Source organism: Zootoca vivipara, chromosome 6, assembly GCF_965207765.1.
Source record: "Zootoca vivipara chromosome 6, rZooViv2.hap1.1, whole genome shotgun sequence".
Taxonomy (NCBI): Eukaryota; Metazoa; Chordata; class Lepidosauria; order Squamata; family Lacertidae; genus Zootoca; species Zootoca vivipara.
The window spans coordinates 92,105,962-92,125,152 of record NC_142589.1 but is presented as its reverse complement, the minus strand read 5'-3'; the positions used below and the strand labels follow the sequence as shown (position 1 = coordinate 92,125,152).

General features: G+C 48.2%; 1 protein-coding gene across 3 annotated transcripts in view; it reads right to left on the bottom strand.

Annotated features, from left to right (window-relative positions):
• Positions 1 to 19,191, bottom strand: part of STK11 (serine/threonine kinase 11) — a 63,336-nt gene that overhangs the window by 19,109 nt on the left and 25,036 nt on the right. For all 3 annotated transcript variants that reach the window (XM_035118028.3, XM_088673042.1, XM_060275327.2), the window contains exons 5-7: positions 17,773 to 17,909; positions 12,054 to 12,181; positions 5,311 to 5,368 (exon numbers count right to left, since the gene is read on the bottom strand). In XM_035118028.3, coding sequence (XP_034973919.1) covers positions 5,311 to 5,368; positions 12,054 to 12,181; positions 17,773 to 17,909 — 323 coding nt within the window. The remainder of the gene's footprint in view (positions 1 to 5,310; positions 5,369 to 12,053; positions 12,182 to 17,772; positions 17,910 to 19,191) is intronic.

Below are 19,191 nucleotides of genomic sequence, written 5' to 3'. Positions count from 1 at the left end.
TCTCAAAACAGTAGGGTTTTTATTTATTTATTAAAAAACCCCTGAATCCTCAAAATTATTAATAAAAGGAAACAAAGAAAAGAGCCTCTGCTTAGGTTCTTCAACGAGTAAATTTGTGTGTGTTTGTTTACACTTTAGGGAAGTTTTTAATATTCGATGTTTTATTGTATTTTTAATATTTTGTTGGAAGCCGCCCAGAGTGGCTGGGGAAACCCAACCAGATGGGTGGGGTGTTGTTGTTGTTGTTATTTTAACTTAGCCATTAAAGAGTATATTCCTGCATATAAGACTACTTTTTAACGCAGGAAAATCTTCTCAAAAGTCGGGGGTCGTCTTATGCGCCGGGTCGTATTTCTTATACGGCGTGTATATCCCAAACTCTATATTTTAACTGGAAAAGTTGGGGGTCGTCTTATACGCCGGAATATACGGTAGACAAAACAGATCAATTAAAACCAAACGAAAAAAGGAGACAGTTATCTGCTGCTTACTCTGCTGCAGTTATCAGATGCTTACTCTTCCTGAGTTTATACAGAAGGACCACAGCGCAGAGACAGAGCACCTGCTTTGAATGCAGAAGGTGCTAGGTTGAAGCCCAGGTAGGGCTGGGAAGGCCCCTTGCATGAAACCCCTAGGGAACTGCTGCCAGCCAGTGCAGAAAGCACTGAGCTGAATGGACCCCATACTGTATAAAGCAGCATATTATGTTGCTGTTTAAATCAGCCCTATATCTGCCAGGTCAGGCATAGGTCAGCAGTAACATGCTTGAGGCCAGTGAAGTTTAATCTTTATTAAGGGAAACACAGCACAGCTCCGGCCTATTGGTTTCAGCAACACTACGAAGCAGTTGATTAGGACTGAAGGTCCTTGCCTTCCCACACGTCTGTAAACCTCACCCCCACCACCACCCCCTGGGTTTCCCCTCACGCAGTCGCAAACCGCACAACTAATCTCTCTTCTGCTCTTTTCATTTTTCTCTGCGCATTCTCAAAGACTGAGGAGGGAGGGGCTGGTTTGCAGCAGGAAGGCGAGACTCCCAGGATTCTTCGGTGGCCATCCTTATCTCTGTCTCCTGCCTCTCCCCCCACCCACCCCCGACCTTTCCTGCTTCTGTGTCTGGACTGCTGTCTGCCACAGCCTCTTCCTGCTCACTAAAGCCTGCCGCCTTGTCTGCTCCCGACACCTCCTCCCCCCAGTCTGCTCCTCCTCCTTCGTCGTCCCACCACCAATATACAGGCTCTGAGCCTTCTTTCCCTGGGGGTTCCCTGGCTGGTGCCTTCCAGCACTCCTCAGCATCCAGCCGGTCCATGACAGTATCCCGGACCATGAGGACTAGAGCCTTCCTTTACATTTAGGGGAGAGAGTGCAGGTCAGTGGTGGCACCAAAAAGCCCTGCGTCTCCAGGTAACATTCCTGGCATCTCCAGGTAACGTTCCCAATCTGAAGCCCTGGACAGTTATCCAGGCAGCTGGCTCGGACAATCCTATAGCAGTTGGGCCAGTGGTTTGACTCAAGCCAGACCGCAGCTTCCCACAAAGCAGACTGGGACGCAACAGAACGGCAAACGTTAGTGGTCAAGATGTGCTTTGCTCTATTTTAGTAGCACAGGTGGTCAAGATGTGCTTTGCTCTATTTTAAATCCCTTCTCTTTCCCCCACCTGCGTGTGCCCTACTTAACACAGGAGTAAAAAAATAGGTTTGAACCCTGCAGGGGGATATTGATTGCAGCCCCCTCTGGGAGATTATATTCAAACATTTGCATATGCATCTATGGCAAAGATGAGAAGGAAAAGTGGGGGGGGGGGTGTGATTGTAATTCAGAGTGAGGAAGTGAAGGGAAAACAAAGGAAGGTTCTCTCCTGCATTTTCTGGGGAATGGAGAGGGGGAATGGAACCACAGAAACAATTTATTTTTGGGGGCCTGGTGGTCGCATGTTGTTTGCATGTGCAAGCTAAACTGGATGCCTCTCCTTCTGGGATATATTTTGTGTGTGTGTTGGGGGGATAGTCTCAGACAAACCCCCCCCCCCAAGTTCTGTATTAATAAAAGAGGGAGGGGTGGGTGGCAAAGACTACCCCCTGGGCGTTGCCCCGTGTGACCTGGGTAGTTACTGAGGACCAGAAAGAAGTGAAGAGCCATTTCCAAGGTCGCAAGCAGTTGGACCAGAATACTAGCCCATGGTCCCCCTACAGTACTTTGCAATCTTTATAGTTTGCATTTGCACTTGCAAATCCATTCATGAAGCATAATATAGAGCAGGGGTGGCCAACTCCTGCAATCTACTCACAGTATAAAAAAACTAACAAAAATTCCTTCCAGTAGCACCTTAGAGACCAACTAAGTTTGTCATAGGTATGAGCTTTCATGTGCATGCACACTTCTTCAGATACACTGAAACAGAAGACACCAGACCCTTATGTATAGTCAGAAAGTGGGGAGGGGTATTACTCAGAAGGGTGGTGGGAATGGGTGATTGGCTGATAGGAGTGGTAAACCTGTTGACGACTGTTAACAACTGCAATTGGCCTTGCAGGAAAAAGCAAGGGGTGAGATGGCATAAGAAACTGGCAGTGATCTACCCATTGTCGTAAAAAGACTGGTAGTGATCTACCCAGAGTTGTGGAGCTTTTTTTAGTAAGGCAAAATTGGTGGGTTTTGTGCTTTTTTTGTAAAGAAATTGCTGAGGGGCCAGAGGTCAACCAGGATCTACCAGGAACACCCCGCGATCTACCAGTAGATCACAAGCTACAGGTGAAACTCGGAAAATTAGAATATGATCGAAAAGTGCATTTATTTCAGTAATGCAACTTAAAAGGTGAAACCAATATATGAGACATGCAAAGCAATATATGTCAAGCCTTTATTTGTTGTAATTGTAATTATTTGTCATTAGGCGGGTCAATTACAAATGGAATGTAATTAATGAAATGTAATAGCGATGTTTATTTTTGTATTATTGTAACTATTTGTTTTATTACTGTGGAATTTCCAAAAGAAAGCATTTGTAAAAATTAAAAGAAAGATAAAAAATAATGTTGCATTACAGTACTGAAAAAAATGCACTTTTCAACGATATTCTAATTTTCCGAGTTTCACCTGTACCTGTTGGACATGCCTGATATAGAACACTATATATATATATATATATATATATATATATATATATATATATATATATACATACACACACACACACACACACACACACACACACACACACACATATATATATACATACACTGTATTGCAATAAGTGCTTCTCGGCTCTCACCAACTCCTGACCACCATCAGCCACCCAATGTGCTCCCAAACTGGGGCACCCTGTCGCCCTTGTGACCTGCCCTTGCTTTGATCCATTATCGAGCAGGAAGACGAATGAATGGAAACACGGCACCTCTCCCCAGGAGAGAGGCTCTGGGTGAGTTGCCTTGGATACACAAGGAGGGGGGAGGAGAGAGAAAGAGAGAGAGAAAGAGAAAGAGAGAAAGGGGGAGCCCCTCCTACCGTTTCCATTGCTTCTTCGAGTGCCCTAGTCGAGTCCTTGCCTGACCCCTGTGGGCTCCTTTCTAAGGATGGATGGCCTACTGTATTGGTCAGCTGATCAAGTTTGATTGGGTTTAAAAACTCCATCAGCTAAAAAGGTGGACTTCTTTGCACACAGATCATAGAATCGTAGGATTTTAAGGGGCGGTGAGGGTCCAACCCCCTGATGGTCTCAGGTTCAATCCCTGATCTCTCCAGGTAAGGCTGGGGGAGAACCCTCCCTGACCCACCGCCTGCCCTGTTATGCACCCACCTTGAGTGGGTTTGCCAGAGGGGTGTGTGTGTTTGTGGTCCCTTTCCGAAATCTACACCTGCGATTCTACGAATAAACAACAGAGCTGTAAACAGGAGCGAACAGTGGGTGGAAAAGCTTGGGCTGTTGCGGTGGAATCTCTGTAGCCCTCATTTTTTGGGCAAGAGGAGCCTCTGGGAACGGAAGGGCTAAGCCCCATCTCTCCAGGTAGCGCTGTGACAGAAGTCTAAATAGTAACGGTAAAAGCCCTGGGAGGAGGTTGCAAGGGCCCAGTTAGGAGGGAACATGCAGCCTCAGCATGCCAGCGCTTGATCTCTGCACCAGGTAGCCAACGGCCTCTCTGCAGCTGGGTCTCTGGAGACGGCCCTTCATTTCCAGCTAGGTTAGCATGACATGAAAGGGCTGACAAAGCACCACAAGGGGTGGTGGGCGTGGATGAGTGGGCGTGGATGAAAACAGGCACCTCGGAAACCTGCAGAGGGGTCTGGTCAGCGGAATCTCTCTGCTTAGGAGCAGTCGATAGCTCAGTTGGCAGAGACTATCAAATCTAAGGGCTGTGGGGGTTCGAGCCCCGTGTTGGAGCTGCCTGAGCCGAAGTCTGACCATGAGGTGCATCTGCTTACACCGACCGGCAGCAGCTCCCAGGCAGGGAATCTTTCAATCTGGGTTGGGCTAGGAATGTGCCTTGCCTGAGACCCTGTAGAGCCTCTGCCAGCTAGTGCCTTTCTATTTAACCATGAGGACTAGAACCTTATTCTCAGGGAAAGGGGTTAGAGCTCAGAGGGCAGAGGCCTCTAAGGGATTCCACATCCCATTCCACCCTGGCTCTCCATGCTCCCCGTCCCCCAGCAGCTGAGCCAGCATTCCACACCTCCAGAGCATGCTCTGTTCTGATGGAAGAGTTCTACTGGGCATGCTCCGTGGGCACGGAATGCAGACTTCACTTCTGGAGGGGAAAGATGGAACAAAAAGGGAACTTCGCCTTTTGGGATCCCCCCTCAAATATATATTATTGCCCTTCTGCAAACCTTTCTTTTTGGGGGGGGGGGAAGCCTCCCATGCTTGCCCATTCTTCCACTTGCGTGCAGGTGCAGACATTTTTTCCCGGGTGAGGATCCACACTCAGAACATCGAGTTCTCTATTAGTACACAGGATACCACCCACCGACAGTTTTATTGGGGAATTCCATACCTGCTGTGGTTTTTACTAGGGCAACACAGCCTTTCCTCCGAAGCAACTGCATACTTTTTATCGATCTGCGAGCGAGCTTTGAAAGCTTCCCCGAAGGCTTTTTAAAGAACCAAATGGGATGCTTTTCTTTTTCTTTTCTTTTTTAAGGGTTGTAAATCACCCAGCGCTGCTCCCCTCTTGACTCTCTTTTATCCTTTCTTCCTGCTGCCTCCGAGCAAAGCAGCAAAAAAGTGCTTCATGCCCAACCACCACACACACAAAAATCCCATCACAATCAGATAGAAGGAAGCAGCAGCAGAAGAAGAAACCTCAAGCACTCACTTGTGGTGTCTTATCTGTTGTATTGAAAATCTCTTGGCTGGTTCGTATTCAAGCATTCCTGGAAAAGAAAGGGGAGGCAGAGAGAAACATTTAAGTTAGGGGTCAAATACAAGGGCAGCTGGTGAAAAAGGGGGTTCAGATTTGTTGTCCCCCACCCCCATTATTATTATTATTAATTAAATTTGTTTGCCACCCAAAACCCGTAGATCCCAGGGCGGTTCACAACATAAAACTATGGTATGAAAACACAAAACACATAATTCAGGGAGCATTTCCATGCTCTCTGCAGTGGCAAGAGAGAGGAAGGGCCCCTCCAGAGGCAGCCAACTGGACACTCTTTGGGGTGCTGCTGGATTCCAACTCCCATCTGCCCCAGCCTATGGTTAGGGACAGAGGAATCGGAAACAACTGCAGGGGCCCACGCTGGCTCCTTGCTCAGTCTGAAGTGCTCTGTAAAACTCGGAAGGGTTTTCTAGGAGACAGCGGGGCTTTGCTTCGCCGCTTTTCTAACACATATGCACCTCCATCTCCTAATAAACTGGCGCACAAAACAGAGCCATTTTTGTTTCGAGCATATTGGAGGGTGGGGAGAGAATCACAACACGGCCAGGTCTTGCCAATGTGGCGTCGGCACCTTCCCACAGGCCAATTTGGCCAGGGAGGAGCGCTTTTTGATCTTGCTCAGCCTCCACTCAACACACCTTGTAACGCTGTTGTTTGCACTGCCCAAGGGCCTTGGGGGGGGGGGAGAGAGAGAGAGAGAGAGAGAGAGACGCTCTCTGTGGCTTCCTCTCTCTGGCTCCAGGCCCAAGCGATGGGAGGGCCCTGGACGGGACTGAGAGAAGCCGGCAAGGAGCCACCCCGGCACGAAATGTGGTGTCGTGTGGCGATGCCCTCCCGTTGTACAAAGCAAGCTCCTGAGACCCTGCCGGCTGCCTAAAAGTGTGTTGGGGTGCCTGAAGCGAATAAAAAAACACTCTTTTGACATCCTCCCTGCTCCGACAGGGAACCCTGCTGTCTCACTGATAATGACTGCAGGATCAGGCCAATCCTGTTCTCACTGTGGCCAGATGTCAGGGACTGGCTGGACGAGAAGAAATGGTAGAGGGGCTCCGAGCCAGGGGAGTGGTGGTGGGGGTACAGACGACAGGCCAGAGCAGTAGCATGTGGTGAAATTTCTTTGCAGAGGAACCGTCAGGGCCAGTGGGGGCGAGCTTGGGAGGGGGCAACATCACGCACATCAGCAGAACTTTCCCAGACTTTGAGATGGAGGACCAGGATGCTCTGGGAAAGTGGCAGGAGGGCTCCTGTACCTGTCAGAGCATCGTGCCTCCTTCCCTGAGCCGAGGAGAAGCTTCCTGGACTTTGGGAATGAGGCGCCAGGCTTTAATACTTTAACACCCTAATTTACAGGGAAGATTTAGGTAACTACCCTAGTGCCCTAATTCACTGACCACACACTACAGGGTCAGAGGGTGAAGGGGGGGCAGAATGGTCAGATGTCAAACAAGCAACAGGCTTGAGTGAGAGAGAGGAAGAAGAGACAGAAAGCGCTGCAGATGTGGGACAGGCTGGAGACTTTTGCATTTGGCAGAACAAAGAGCACAGGCAGCGCCACCAACAGAGTTTAAGACTGCAGGGAAAGGATGGGGAAGAGACTTAGGGGGACCCCCAGATCAGGGATCGGCAACCTAAGGCCCATGGGCCAAAAGCTGCCCCCGAACCAAGGTGCCCGCTCAGCGAGTCCCCACGTGCTGCGCCAAACCAGCGCAGCGCGAGGACTCGCTTCCGCGGTGCCAGAAATCTCGTCTGTGAATGCAGAGACCCCAGAAATTGCGTGTGCGATCTGGTCCACAGATGGATCTCCGTTGGAGTGAACCGGCCCAGGCGAGGTAACCCTGCCGATCCCTGGCCCAGATCGTCAGTTTTATCAACTGCTTTTACTGGGGGGTGTGTGTGTGTCAGTCTCGCCATAGGTTTCCCTGTTTGCATTCTGTTTCCTCGAATAAAGAATCAACTTCACTGCTTGTTCTTGGGTCTCCATGGGAAGTCTCCAAAACTGCGGGGGGGGGGGGGAACACCTGGCGGAAACGAATCACTGTGCTCACTAGGCCTGACACCCCTGTTTCTGCTCATAAAGAGTTGACACCAATTTGCCTGGCGGGGTTTTCTGCTTGTTCGCAGGGTCTCGCACAGAGCTGCGGCAGGAAGTCTCCTGAGTTTTTTTAACTGCCACATCGCACAGTGTCCTGGGAATTTAAAGGGTCCAAAGGGGGGGGGACGGAGTCTGTCAGGTTGAAACCCACACGCAGCTGCGAAACTCGCTGGGCGATCTTGGGCCAGTCGTTATCTCTCGGCCCTGACCCACCTCACAGGATTGTTTTGAGCATAAGGGGGGGGAGGGAACACTGAACATTTTCTTTAGCTCCTTTTTACTGCAACCATTAAAAAAAAAATCTCATAACTGCTTGTTCCACAATGCTCCATTTAGGAATGGTGATTATTATTATTAAACCAAGCAACAGAAGACAATTCTTGAGGAGGAATCGTGTGGTTCATGGCACCACCCAACGCAGAGAATTTGCAAGCTGGCCCACCCCCCAAATTGGTGGGAACTTGCTCCGGAGACACACCCAACGCTCGGGGAGCAAAGCCGTTCTTGTCTGGGCTGGCTTTTAATGGAGAGAAACCCAACTCGGTTTATGGGGCTCTTTTAAATCTATTTTGGCACGCATCATCCCGTCAGGAGCGTTGGGGGGGAGGCAGAGACACAGGCCCTTGCAAATGCATTGCGTGTGTTTCAACATGCCGTTGCAGCCCTTCAGACAAAGTCTGTAGCGGGAGAAACAGGACCAGCTGTTTGGAGAACAGTTCTGAGATGGGCCTTATGTAACGGCGCTCTGAAGAGATGCGGGAGCCTTATACCAGAGTGATAACCGTCGCAAAAAAAAAAGGAAAATCAAAATCAAAATAGCCATGCAGATGGCATTGGCTGCAACGGGGAGAGAGGTTAGTCAGGCACATGGGGAGGGGGAGAGGCAGGAGCAAAGAAAATGATTGCAAGTCTTATTTGAAGCAGGGAGATTTCTGAAACACAGAAAAATAACCCGTGCATGCAGCGCCACCTGCCGGAGCCTCTCAGAAACTGCAGCCTTCTGAAGCAGTGGTGGTGGGGAGAACCAACAGTGTATTTATAGAATCGTAGAGTCGGAAGGGACCACAAGGGTCATCTAGCCCAACCACCTGCAAAATGCAAGACTCTTTTGCCCAGTGTGGGGATCAAACCCACAACCCTGAGATTAAGAATCTTGAGCTCTGCTGGCGGAGCTGTCCCTCTGGCAGATAAATAAGAGGATGGCTAAGAGGATGCCAACCTAGCAGTTCGAAAGCATGTCAAAGTGTAAGTAGAAAAATAGGTACCGCTCCGGCGGGAAGGTAAACGGCGTTTCCGTTCACTGCTCTGGTTTGCCAGAAGCTGCTTAGTCATGCTGGCCACATGACCTGGAAGCTGTACGCCGGCTCCCTCACCCAGTAAAACGAGATGAGCGCCGCAACCCCAGAGGTGGTCACGACTGGACCTAACGGTCAGGGGTCCCTTTACCTTTCAGAGTGACGCACGAAGATTCCCTACTAGTTCCTCCTCCCCAATCAGGATGCGTGCCTATCTTTCACTTGCACTCTGAATTCTCCAATGAACAGAGCTGCTTTCCTCCTCTCTCTTTATTTAAAGCTGCCAAGCTTCTAGTGCTCGTCAAAGCTGTGAGAGAGGCCCAGGAGGCCCTTTTGCTTCTGCCAGAAGCTGATCCTCAGCCCTGCTGCCTTCCCCCCGCTCTTCTGTAAAATTTTAGAGCTGGAAAAGGATCCTGGAGGTCATCCAGGCTGACCCCGCAAGAGTCTTGCAAAGGCAGAGTCCTCAGCCACTGGTCAGCCCATGCTGGAAATCCCTCCAGTAAGAGGGTAGCTCCCCGACATCTCCTTCACTGGCCAGCTTGCGCCACCGCCGAGCCATTAGGAAGCTCAGCCAAGATCTGCTCCCCTGCTGTTTCCAGGCTTGGGGGCATAGCCCTGCTCTCAGGAGCAACAGAGAACAAAATTTTGCTTTGCATTCTGTGGGAGACCCCTTCCCCCTATATATATTTATATTTGGGGGGGGGAGAACTGTTTGGGGCAACAACTCACATAAGCAGACTGGAAAATATGTAACACCCCCCCCCCCCCGGCAAAAAGCAGGTTCATTTCCCAAGAAGCACTGAAATACATTTCCCTTGCTAGAGAGAGTCTCTTTCGAAACCTGTTGGAAACGAATTCACTTAAAAGGCCCCCACCGTTAAATATTTACTGAGCTGTACCATAATGGCTGTTAGATAAGGAATCAAGTGTTTCAAGTGCTCTTGGAACGCTTTATCTTGCCGCAAACAAAAAGCAATAGAGCATCCTGGCTTTTTCGTTTGAAAAAAAAACCACAATAAAACAGAGGAGGCCCCCCACAGTCCCCTTGCTAACCTTGCCCGTGGATGTGGGGCAGAAAATGTTTCATTGGCTGCTTGGGTCTGCAAGAGCTGGGCTGGTTGACATTTGTTTTGCTTCTCCTGTAACTGATGTCTCGATTTTCCATTTCTATGGTTGTCCTATTAGGTTGCGAGGGAAGGGCAGAGGGGAAATTGGTGGACCGCAAGATGAGGTCCAAAGCCTAGAGTGTCAGACTACAAGGTCCCAGGAGAGTCCAGGGTTCAAATCTCCACTCAGCTGTGAAGCTCACTGGGCAACTTTGGGGGGCTAGCCAAGGCCTCTCTGCCCTAACCTACCTCGCAGGGTTGTAGTGTGGATTAAAGGAGGAAGGGGAGAACCATGCACGGCAGACAGAGCTGCTTGGGAGGATGCAAAATGCAATTAAATAAATGGGTTGCAGTACACCACACAGTCAGTTTACCTTCAGACTTTGCTAACTAGCAGCGAGGAAGCTACAGACTTAAGAGCACCTGAAAGTGACAACTATTGGGGAACATCTGGAACTGTTTAGGATTATAAGAATTTTAAGGTCTCAAATATAGAATATATATTCCATATCTGCACACATATCTAAATATATGAACCATGTGTCTGAAATAGTATGGGAGAGCAATCCTGAAGCCATTTTGACTCTCCCAATGACCTCAAATATTCCTCTGCAGTAAGGGAGGCAAATGGGGAAAGCCTTCCCATTGTCTATTTGCTTACAAATCCCGTCTTAAGGGCATATTTGTGTATGAGTAGGGTGAGGACAGATCGTGAAGCTGAGGCTCCAATACTTTGGCCACCTCATGAGAAGAGAAGACTCCCTGGAAAAGACCCTGATGTTGGGAAAGATTGAGGGCTCAAGGAGAAGGGGACAACAGAGGACGAGGTGGTTGGACAGTGTTCTCGAAGCTACGAACATGAGTTTGACCAAACTGCGGGAGGCAGTGCAAGACAGGAGTGCCTGGCGTGCTATGGTCCATGGGGTCACGAAGAGTCAGACACGACTAAACAACTAAACAACAACAACAAGGGTGAGCTTGTGACCTGGACTCGGGAATTAAAGTATTAACCATCACAAAAGAATGGCCAGGCTGCCCAGGCAATGCAACCAGTGACCATTATCAGGTATCCTGGCAGACAGAATTTCTGCTCTAGACTGCCTCCTTCTGTGATGTATAATAATAATAATAATAATAATAATAATAATAATAATAATAATAATAATAATTTATTATTTATACCCCGCCCATCTGGCTGGGTTTCCCCAGCCACTCTGGGCAGCTTACAACAGAAAAATGAAATAAAATAATTAAACATTAAAAGCCTCCCTAAACAGGGCTGCCTTCAGATGTCTTCTAAAAATCTGGTAGCTGTTTTTCTCTTTGACATCTGATGGGAGGGCGTTCCACAGGGCAGGCGCCACCACAGAGAAGGTCCTCTGCCTGGTTCCCTGCAACTTGGCTTCTCGCAATGAGGGAACCGTCAGAAGGCCCTCGGTACTGGACCTCAGTGTCTGGGCAGAACGATGGGGGTGGAGACGCTCCTTCAGGTATACTTCGCTGTCGCTACCGCCACTTGGTAGGCTCGACATTGAGCTCTAACCCGTGTCCGGTCAGCTTCAGAATGGGTTATCCGCCACCGGTGCTCTAGCTGTCTCAGCGATTGTTTCATTGCCCTCAGATCCATGGAAAACCACGGGGCTGTCCGGGCTCCATGCAATCGGAGAGGGCGCTTCGGAGCTGCTAATTTGCCCCCCCCCCAACTGTAATTCAAGCCTTCCGTTTCCGACTGCGTATTCTAGGGTGTTATTTGGAGCTTATATTTGGTGCTTTTGTTTTTGCTATTTATTTTGCATTTTTTGTTTTGAGGCTTTTTCAGTTAATTTGTTTTTGTGACTGTGTGGATCCCAGTTCAGCTACTGATTGATTGTGTGACTGCGGAAAGGGATAAAAGCCCCACATCCAAACAATGACTATCATCAGTGTAGGTAAGAATTTTTTTAAAATTTTAATCATCTACAATACTGCTTTATTTATTTTATAGTACAGTACATTGATTATTGCTTCCATTTTATGGATCAATGATCTCGTTAGATAGTAAAATTCTTGTTAAATTGCTGTTTTAGGGGTTGCTCTGGAATGGATCAATCCGTTTTGCATTACTTTCTATGGGAAAGTGTGCTTTGGTTTTGGAAACAGATTAAGTTTGAGAACCAAGGTACCACTGCAATAATAATAGACACTCACCTCTAAGCAGATCTGAAAGCAAGGGGCCGCAATCCTCAGGAATGGTGTACTCCCCTTTCCCAATGTTTTCAAATAACTTATAAATATTATCGCCCTCGAAGGGATAAAGGCCGGTCGTAATGTTGTATCTGCAAACAGACAAAAGGCACAGGTGTGATCGGGGCGGGGGGGGGGGAGGGAGGGTTGGATCTGCAAAGAGGAGGCTCAGCTTCCCGCTCTGGCTCCTTCGCACATCACAACCTTGCTTGAAGTGGCCGGGGGGGGGGTGTTGAGGAGAGGGGTAAGCCCCAACTCTCAGCTTCATCTCCTTGCCAACCCCACCAGCCCCCTTCATTTCGCTTATTCGTTTGTTGGCGGTACTTATATGTCAACCCTGTAACGCGAGAAGTTCCCTGGGTCACTTAACGATAAAAGAGGGATTTGGAAGGGAAAAAGAGAGAACAATTTAAATAAATTAAATAAAGCACAAATGCACGCGGCCGGACTCCTCCGTGTTGGGGTGCATCTCAGTCTGCAGAAGAGGGGTTTTGCAAATCAGACAATTCCTAGCAGGACTGACCATGCCTACCTTAACCGAGGAAGAACAGGAATTCATGGACAGCCCTATCACCCCAGAAGAAATAGACACAGTCCTCAAAAACCTGAAACCACACAAAGCCCCAGGTCCAGACGGCTTCACAACAGAATTCTATAAGAAATTCAAAGAACCCCTAATGCCGTACATGACACGCCTATTTAACGACATCATGAAAGGAAAATCCATCCCCCAAACCTGGACACACTCCAAAATAATCTCCATCCCAAAACCCCTGAAGGACAGCCTCAAAGCAGAATCATACCGCCCGATCTCACTAATAAACCAAGACTACAAGATATTCACATCAATCTTGGCCAACCGCCTAAAAACATTCCTATCCAAACTAATAGCCCCAGACCAGACTGGCTTCGTCCCCGGTCGCAACATTACAGACCCTATCAGGAAACTACTGAACCTGATTGAACATAGCAAGGCAACTAAACTCCCACTAACAATCATGTCACTAGACATCCTCAAAGCGTTCGACTGCTTAGAGTGGAAATACCTACTAGAAGTACTAAATAGCATGAGATTCGGCCCCAATTTCCTACAAACTCTAAAGCAAATATACTCCCAAGCCTCAGCAAAATGCAGAATCAATAACATGGACTCAAATACCATAGTAATCCAAAGAGGCACAAAGCAAGGATGCCCACTGTCACCTTTCCTCTTTATCCTGGCTCTGGAACCCCTAGCAATACGTATTCGAGCAGCCCCAGACATCAAGGGAATGGAAATAAAAGGCAGAACCTACAAACTAGGGCTATTCGCTGACGACCTAATGGTCACAACACCAGATCCCTTAAACACTGCAACTTCCCTAATCAGAGAACTCAACACTTTCGCAACAGTGTCGGGACTACGAGTAAACTTTACAAAATCAGAAGCCATGTGCTTCAACACCCCCCCACACATTCAAAGAAAACTCACCAACACCACCAAGATAAAACTCTGTCATACCAAATTTAGATATCTAGGGGTACAAATAACCAAAAACCTCAACAAATTATACCTACACAACTACAAACCCCTGTGGCAACAAATAAACAAAGACCTAAAGAGATGGAGCAGCATGAACTTCACCCTCTCAGACAAGATAGCCACGATCAAAATGATCACCCTCCCGAAACTAACCTACCTATTCCAAACCCTCCCAATCTGGATACCCCCAACCCAGCTTCAAAGATGGCAACGAAAACTACACTCCTTTATCTTCTCACACAAAAAACCAAGAGTAAGCACCAAATACCTGCACCTCCCCACCTCAGAAGGAGGTTGGGGGATCCCCAACATACAAGCATATTACAGTGCCAACCAAATACGACATATAATCCCATATATACTAGAAGATGAGACAAAACAATGGACACACCTTGAGAGGGAGACAATCGAAAATATCAGCACCACGGCATACCCACTCCTCCCAAACAAAATAAGGAAAATCCCCACAAAGCTTACCAGGTACACACAAACCATGTTCAGAGCATGGAAAACAGAAATAGGCAAACTGTGCCCAACCCCGTCCCCACTAATTCCCCTGACCTACCACCCAGTATTCCACCATGCAGCACAAAACCTCCAAATAAAAACCTGGCAAACCAAAGGCCTATATCGCCTAACCGACTTCTATAAAAACAACAAACCCCTGTCAGCACAAGAAATACAAACCAAACTAGAAGACACCCAAATACCCTGGTTGGCACAAAACCAAATCCATACACTCCTAAACAATCCAGCAATAAAATCAGCGGCAACCAGACCCCCTACAACATTTGAAAACCTCCTACTAACGACAAAGGGACACGGCAAAGGACTGGTATCCGCAATATACAAAATACTACTCAAAAGCCCCACGAACCCCCTAAACGCTATCAAACAACAATGGGAGGATGACATAGGATATGAAATAAACCCCACCCAGTGGACCAAAATGTGGTCTAAACCCCCCTTCAAATCCATATCAACAAAAAGAAAAGAACTCTCCATGAAACTAACCTACAGGTGGTACCTAACCCCAAGAAAACTAGCACTAATACACCCAGGAACCCCACCAAAATGCTGGAGAGGGTGCACCTCCACAGGAACATACCTCCACATGTGGTGGGAATGCCCCAAAATCCAATCATTCTGGACAATAACCATAAGAGAAATTTGTAAGATAACCAAGCAAGTACTAGAAATCACCCCAGAACTGGCCTTATTAAACATCTTTCAAGACAACAACGCCCACGCAGATTACAAAGAACTCATAACCCACCTATTGTCAGCAACCAGAAACATCATAACCAGACACTGGAAAGACCTGTCAGGAGCAAACATGGACCAATGGTATCAAGTAGTATGGGAAACGGCCCTACTAGAAAAACTAACCAGTAAGCTGAAACTAGCACGGGGACAAACAGAAGAAGACACATTCACCCCAGTATGGTTCCCCTTCATCACTTACACAGCCCAACAGGATAATGACAAAAATCCACCGTCAGCATTCAAATCAATATGGTTAAACTAACCAAAACACCCACCCAACCCACTCACACAAGAAACCAAAGACCACCACAGCCATCCAAAAATGAACAACCACACCCTACGCCAACCCCCATCCTCTCTCGGCAACAAAGGAGTACAAGCGAACAACAGAGAACCCGCACAAACAACGCTGACACTGAACGCCTACATATATCTAGGAAAACAGAAACATAGGCATCCCACCCCACCCACCTCTACCCCCTTCCTCCTAATGTCTCAACAAGCAAGATTGATGTATAACAATGGAAAAAAAAATATGAGACTGCATTACCTTTGTAAACCAAGAAAATCCTCAATAAAAACTTTTAAAAAAAAAAAAAGAAGAGGGGTTTTGCACAGGGGCTAAGATAGTTAGGGACCTACAAATTCCCAGACCACTCCTGTACCTCCCTGTTACAAACACTGATAGGTCTGAGGTTGCAGCCTGTTTTACAATTTCCTTCTCCTATGCTAACTCGCTTTTGGACCTCAAGATGGAAGAAGCACGGCTGCCTTTCTCTTCTCTAGACTAGCCAGAGTAGAATGAGAAACTTTTCCGGCCATGTTATATATTCCCTACAATGCGCAACTTTAATATTTGCTTACCTGCAAGCACCCGTTGGGTTTGTGTGACTGCAAGCAAGGAAAGGCTTCACCAGCTGCTATCTCATCACCCACAAGCCCAATGTTTATCACAGAGAGAGATTTTAAAATGGCCCAGCCTACATGAGCTATTCAAGAACCGCCCTGGTGGTTATGGTCAGAGCAGGGTCTCCAAACAGGACCCTGAGGTCTGTGGAGGGGGCAAGCTGTGGTGAGTGGCAGTGTTGCATAGTGGTTAGTGTTGCACTAGGACCTGGCAGAGACCAGGGCTCAAATAATAATAATAATAATAATAATAATAATAATAACAACAACAACAATAATTATACAACTGTGTATACTTGCCCTCTCATCCGTAGATCTCAGGGCAGTTCACACCATAAAATTACAATATTAAAAAGGACAAAATACATAATAAGAATAACAGCAAACCAATAATCTGCTCCCCTCCCGTGACACATTTAAAAGGGCATTGAATGTCAATCAGCCGAAGGCCTGGTTAAAGAGGAACATTTTCGCCTGGCACCTAAAGGAATGGCAAGAGTAAATTGCTGGACTGTGCGAGATGGCAAGGATGACCTGGAAAAATAAGAAATCAGGAAGACCAAAACTTAAATGAAGATTGGGAGAAATTTACATTATATTTGAAAGACCCCTGTAAACATTTAAAACTCTTTAGCAGGTTTAAAACAACTCTTGAAAGGGAACAAAGACTTTGGATATAATGGATAACTGGAAAATCGGAGTGACGTATAGTATGAAGCAGAAAAGGTTAAACAAATAACCCTTGGAGGGGTGGAGGGATCCCTAAGGATTCGGAAGAATCTTTTTTATTTGATTTTTTTTATCTATGATTGTGACTAGAAACATTAATTTGTAAAATCCAAAAAGGAAGCAAGCAAGCAAGAAAGAAAGAAAGAAAATGAAGGCGCCAGGGGAACTGCTACAGAAAAGGCGCTGCCACCCTCTAGAGCAGGCATCCCCAAACTTCGGCCCTCCAGATGTTTTGGACTACAATTCCCATCTTCCCCAACCACTGGTCCTGTTAGCTAGGGATCATGGGAGTTGTAGGCCAAAACATCTGGAGGGCCACAGTTTGGGGATGCCTGCTCTAGAGGAAGCACACAAAGAAGGGCCTCCGGTGATGATTTGAGGGTCCAGGTCAGTTCATATGGGGAAGAGGCGGTCCTGGAGGTATTGCGGTCCTGAGCCATTTACAAAACATGGCAGTAATCTAACCTAAAAAAGGTAAAGGGACCCCTGACCATTAGGTCCAGTTGCGGACAACTCTGGGGTTGTGGCGCTCATCTCGCTTTACTGGCCGAGGGAGCCGGTGTACAGCTTCCGGGTCATGTGGCCAGCATGTCTAAACCGCTTCTGGCGAACCAGAGCAGCACACGGAAACGCCGTTTACCTTTCCGCTTGGAGCGGTACCTATTTATCTACTTGCACTTTGACGTGCTTCCGAACTGCTAGGTTGGCAGGAGCAGGGACCGAGCAACGGGAGCTCACCCCGTCACGGGGATTTGAACCGCCGACCTTCAGATCGGCAAGCCCTAGGCCCACAGCGCCACCTGCATCCCTAATCTAACCTTTTTGACTACCCCCACTTTTGACTACAAAACTCATCAGGCGGCCTTGGGGAGGGTCTCTCTCAGCCTAACCTACCTTAAAGGGGCGTTGTGGAGATTAACAGAGGACGGGGAGAACCCATAAACACAAGGAGGTGAGCTCCTTGAAGGAGAAAAGGGTGGGATAGGAATGCAACAAATAAATAAGATGGTACCCCTCGTCCCTTTCTGAATTCATGGGTGGGGAAGGCTGGCTTAGAAAGCTGGAGAAGGAGGGGGAAGCTGTGGCCGTGCATTCCCAATGAGTGCTGGGGCACAGTATGGAATTAAAAGCCCGGAGCTCATCTGAGAAAGAGGGTCCAAGGCAGTGGGGTGGGGGGCTCGGCAGCTGCCCAGGAATGCTGCCTGCAGAGGCCAAGGCTGCCCTGAATTTGTGAGTGTTGCTTGACGGTTTTGTGCTTACAGCGTGACGCCTGCCGACCAGATGTCCACTTTGAACCCGGAGAAGGTGTCCAGGCCGTTGGCGATTTCCGGGGGCTGAAAAGCCGGCGACCCCTGGCTCGTTCGGCACATGTCGTCCTCTGCAAATGGGTGCAACGCCTGCGGGAGGGAAATAAGCAAGAGAGGCGTGGGGGGAGAGGGAGAGGAAGGGGAGGCGACGGGTGAATCCCAGGTCGAAAGCACTTCAGATGGAAAACAAAGAATCCCACTTATCAGCTCGCACATTCTGAAGAAACAGAGGAACGCCCTCCAGTCTCCCATGGACCAAACCCAAGGTGGGTCCTGGGGTTTTGGAAGCAGGGCACTTCTGAGCATTGAAAATTAGTACCGGTAGGGGACGCAAGCAGCTGTTCCCGTGTTATTTAATGGGAGATCCTGAAGGCACAACAGCTCCTAGCACAGTCCCATCAATTGGCTGTGAGCCACACGTCACAATAGAGCGTGGAATAAATGAGAGATGGACTCCCATCGGACGACTTGAGAGCCGTGAGGAGGCGTCTCTGAAGGCTGCACCTATGATGCAAACCACATCTGGAATACCGTGCCACCTCCAGGATAACGTGGAGTTGGGAAAGTTTTCAGAAAGGGGCAACCAAACGGCGGTGGGGGGGAGGGCTCCCTTATTAGGAAAGGCTGCAGGGTTTGGAACTTTTCAGTTTAGAGAAAAGGCGAGGAGGTTACAGCATGATAAAGGTAAAGATAAAGGGACCCCTGACCATTAGGTCCAGTCCTGACCGACTCTGGGGTTGTGGCGCTCATCTCCCTTTATTGGACAAGGGAGCCAGTGTACAGCTTCCAGGTCATGTGGCCAGCATGACTAAGCCACTTCTGGCGAACCAGACCAGCACACGGAAACGCCGTTTACCTTCCCGTCGGAGCGGTACCTATTTATCTACTTGCACTTTGACGTGCTTACGAACTGCTAGGTTGGCAGGAGCAGGGACCGAGCAACAGGAGCTCACCCCGTCACAGGCATTCAAACCACAGACCTTCTGATCGGCAATCCCTAGGCCCTGTGGTTTAACCCATAGTGCCACCCGCGTCCCTGCGGCATGATAGAAGTGTTTAAAATTATGCCTGGGATTGAGAAACTGGGCAGAAACTAGGGTGGTGTTAGTGGTTTCCAGTAAAAAAAAATCCTGTTTTATGAGCTGCTTGGCAGTGGAACAAACTCCCACGAGAGGTGGTGGACTCTCCTCCCTTGGAGGTTTCTAGGCAGAGGTTGGGTGGCCATCTGTCATGGATGCTTTAGTTGAGATTCCTACATTGCAGGGGGTTGGATGGATGACCCTTGGGGTCCCTTCCAACTCTAAGATTCTGGTTTTTTCCCTGCCTTACACACGCCATAGGAATGTATTTTGCTTTGTGCCCAGCGACAGGT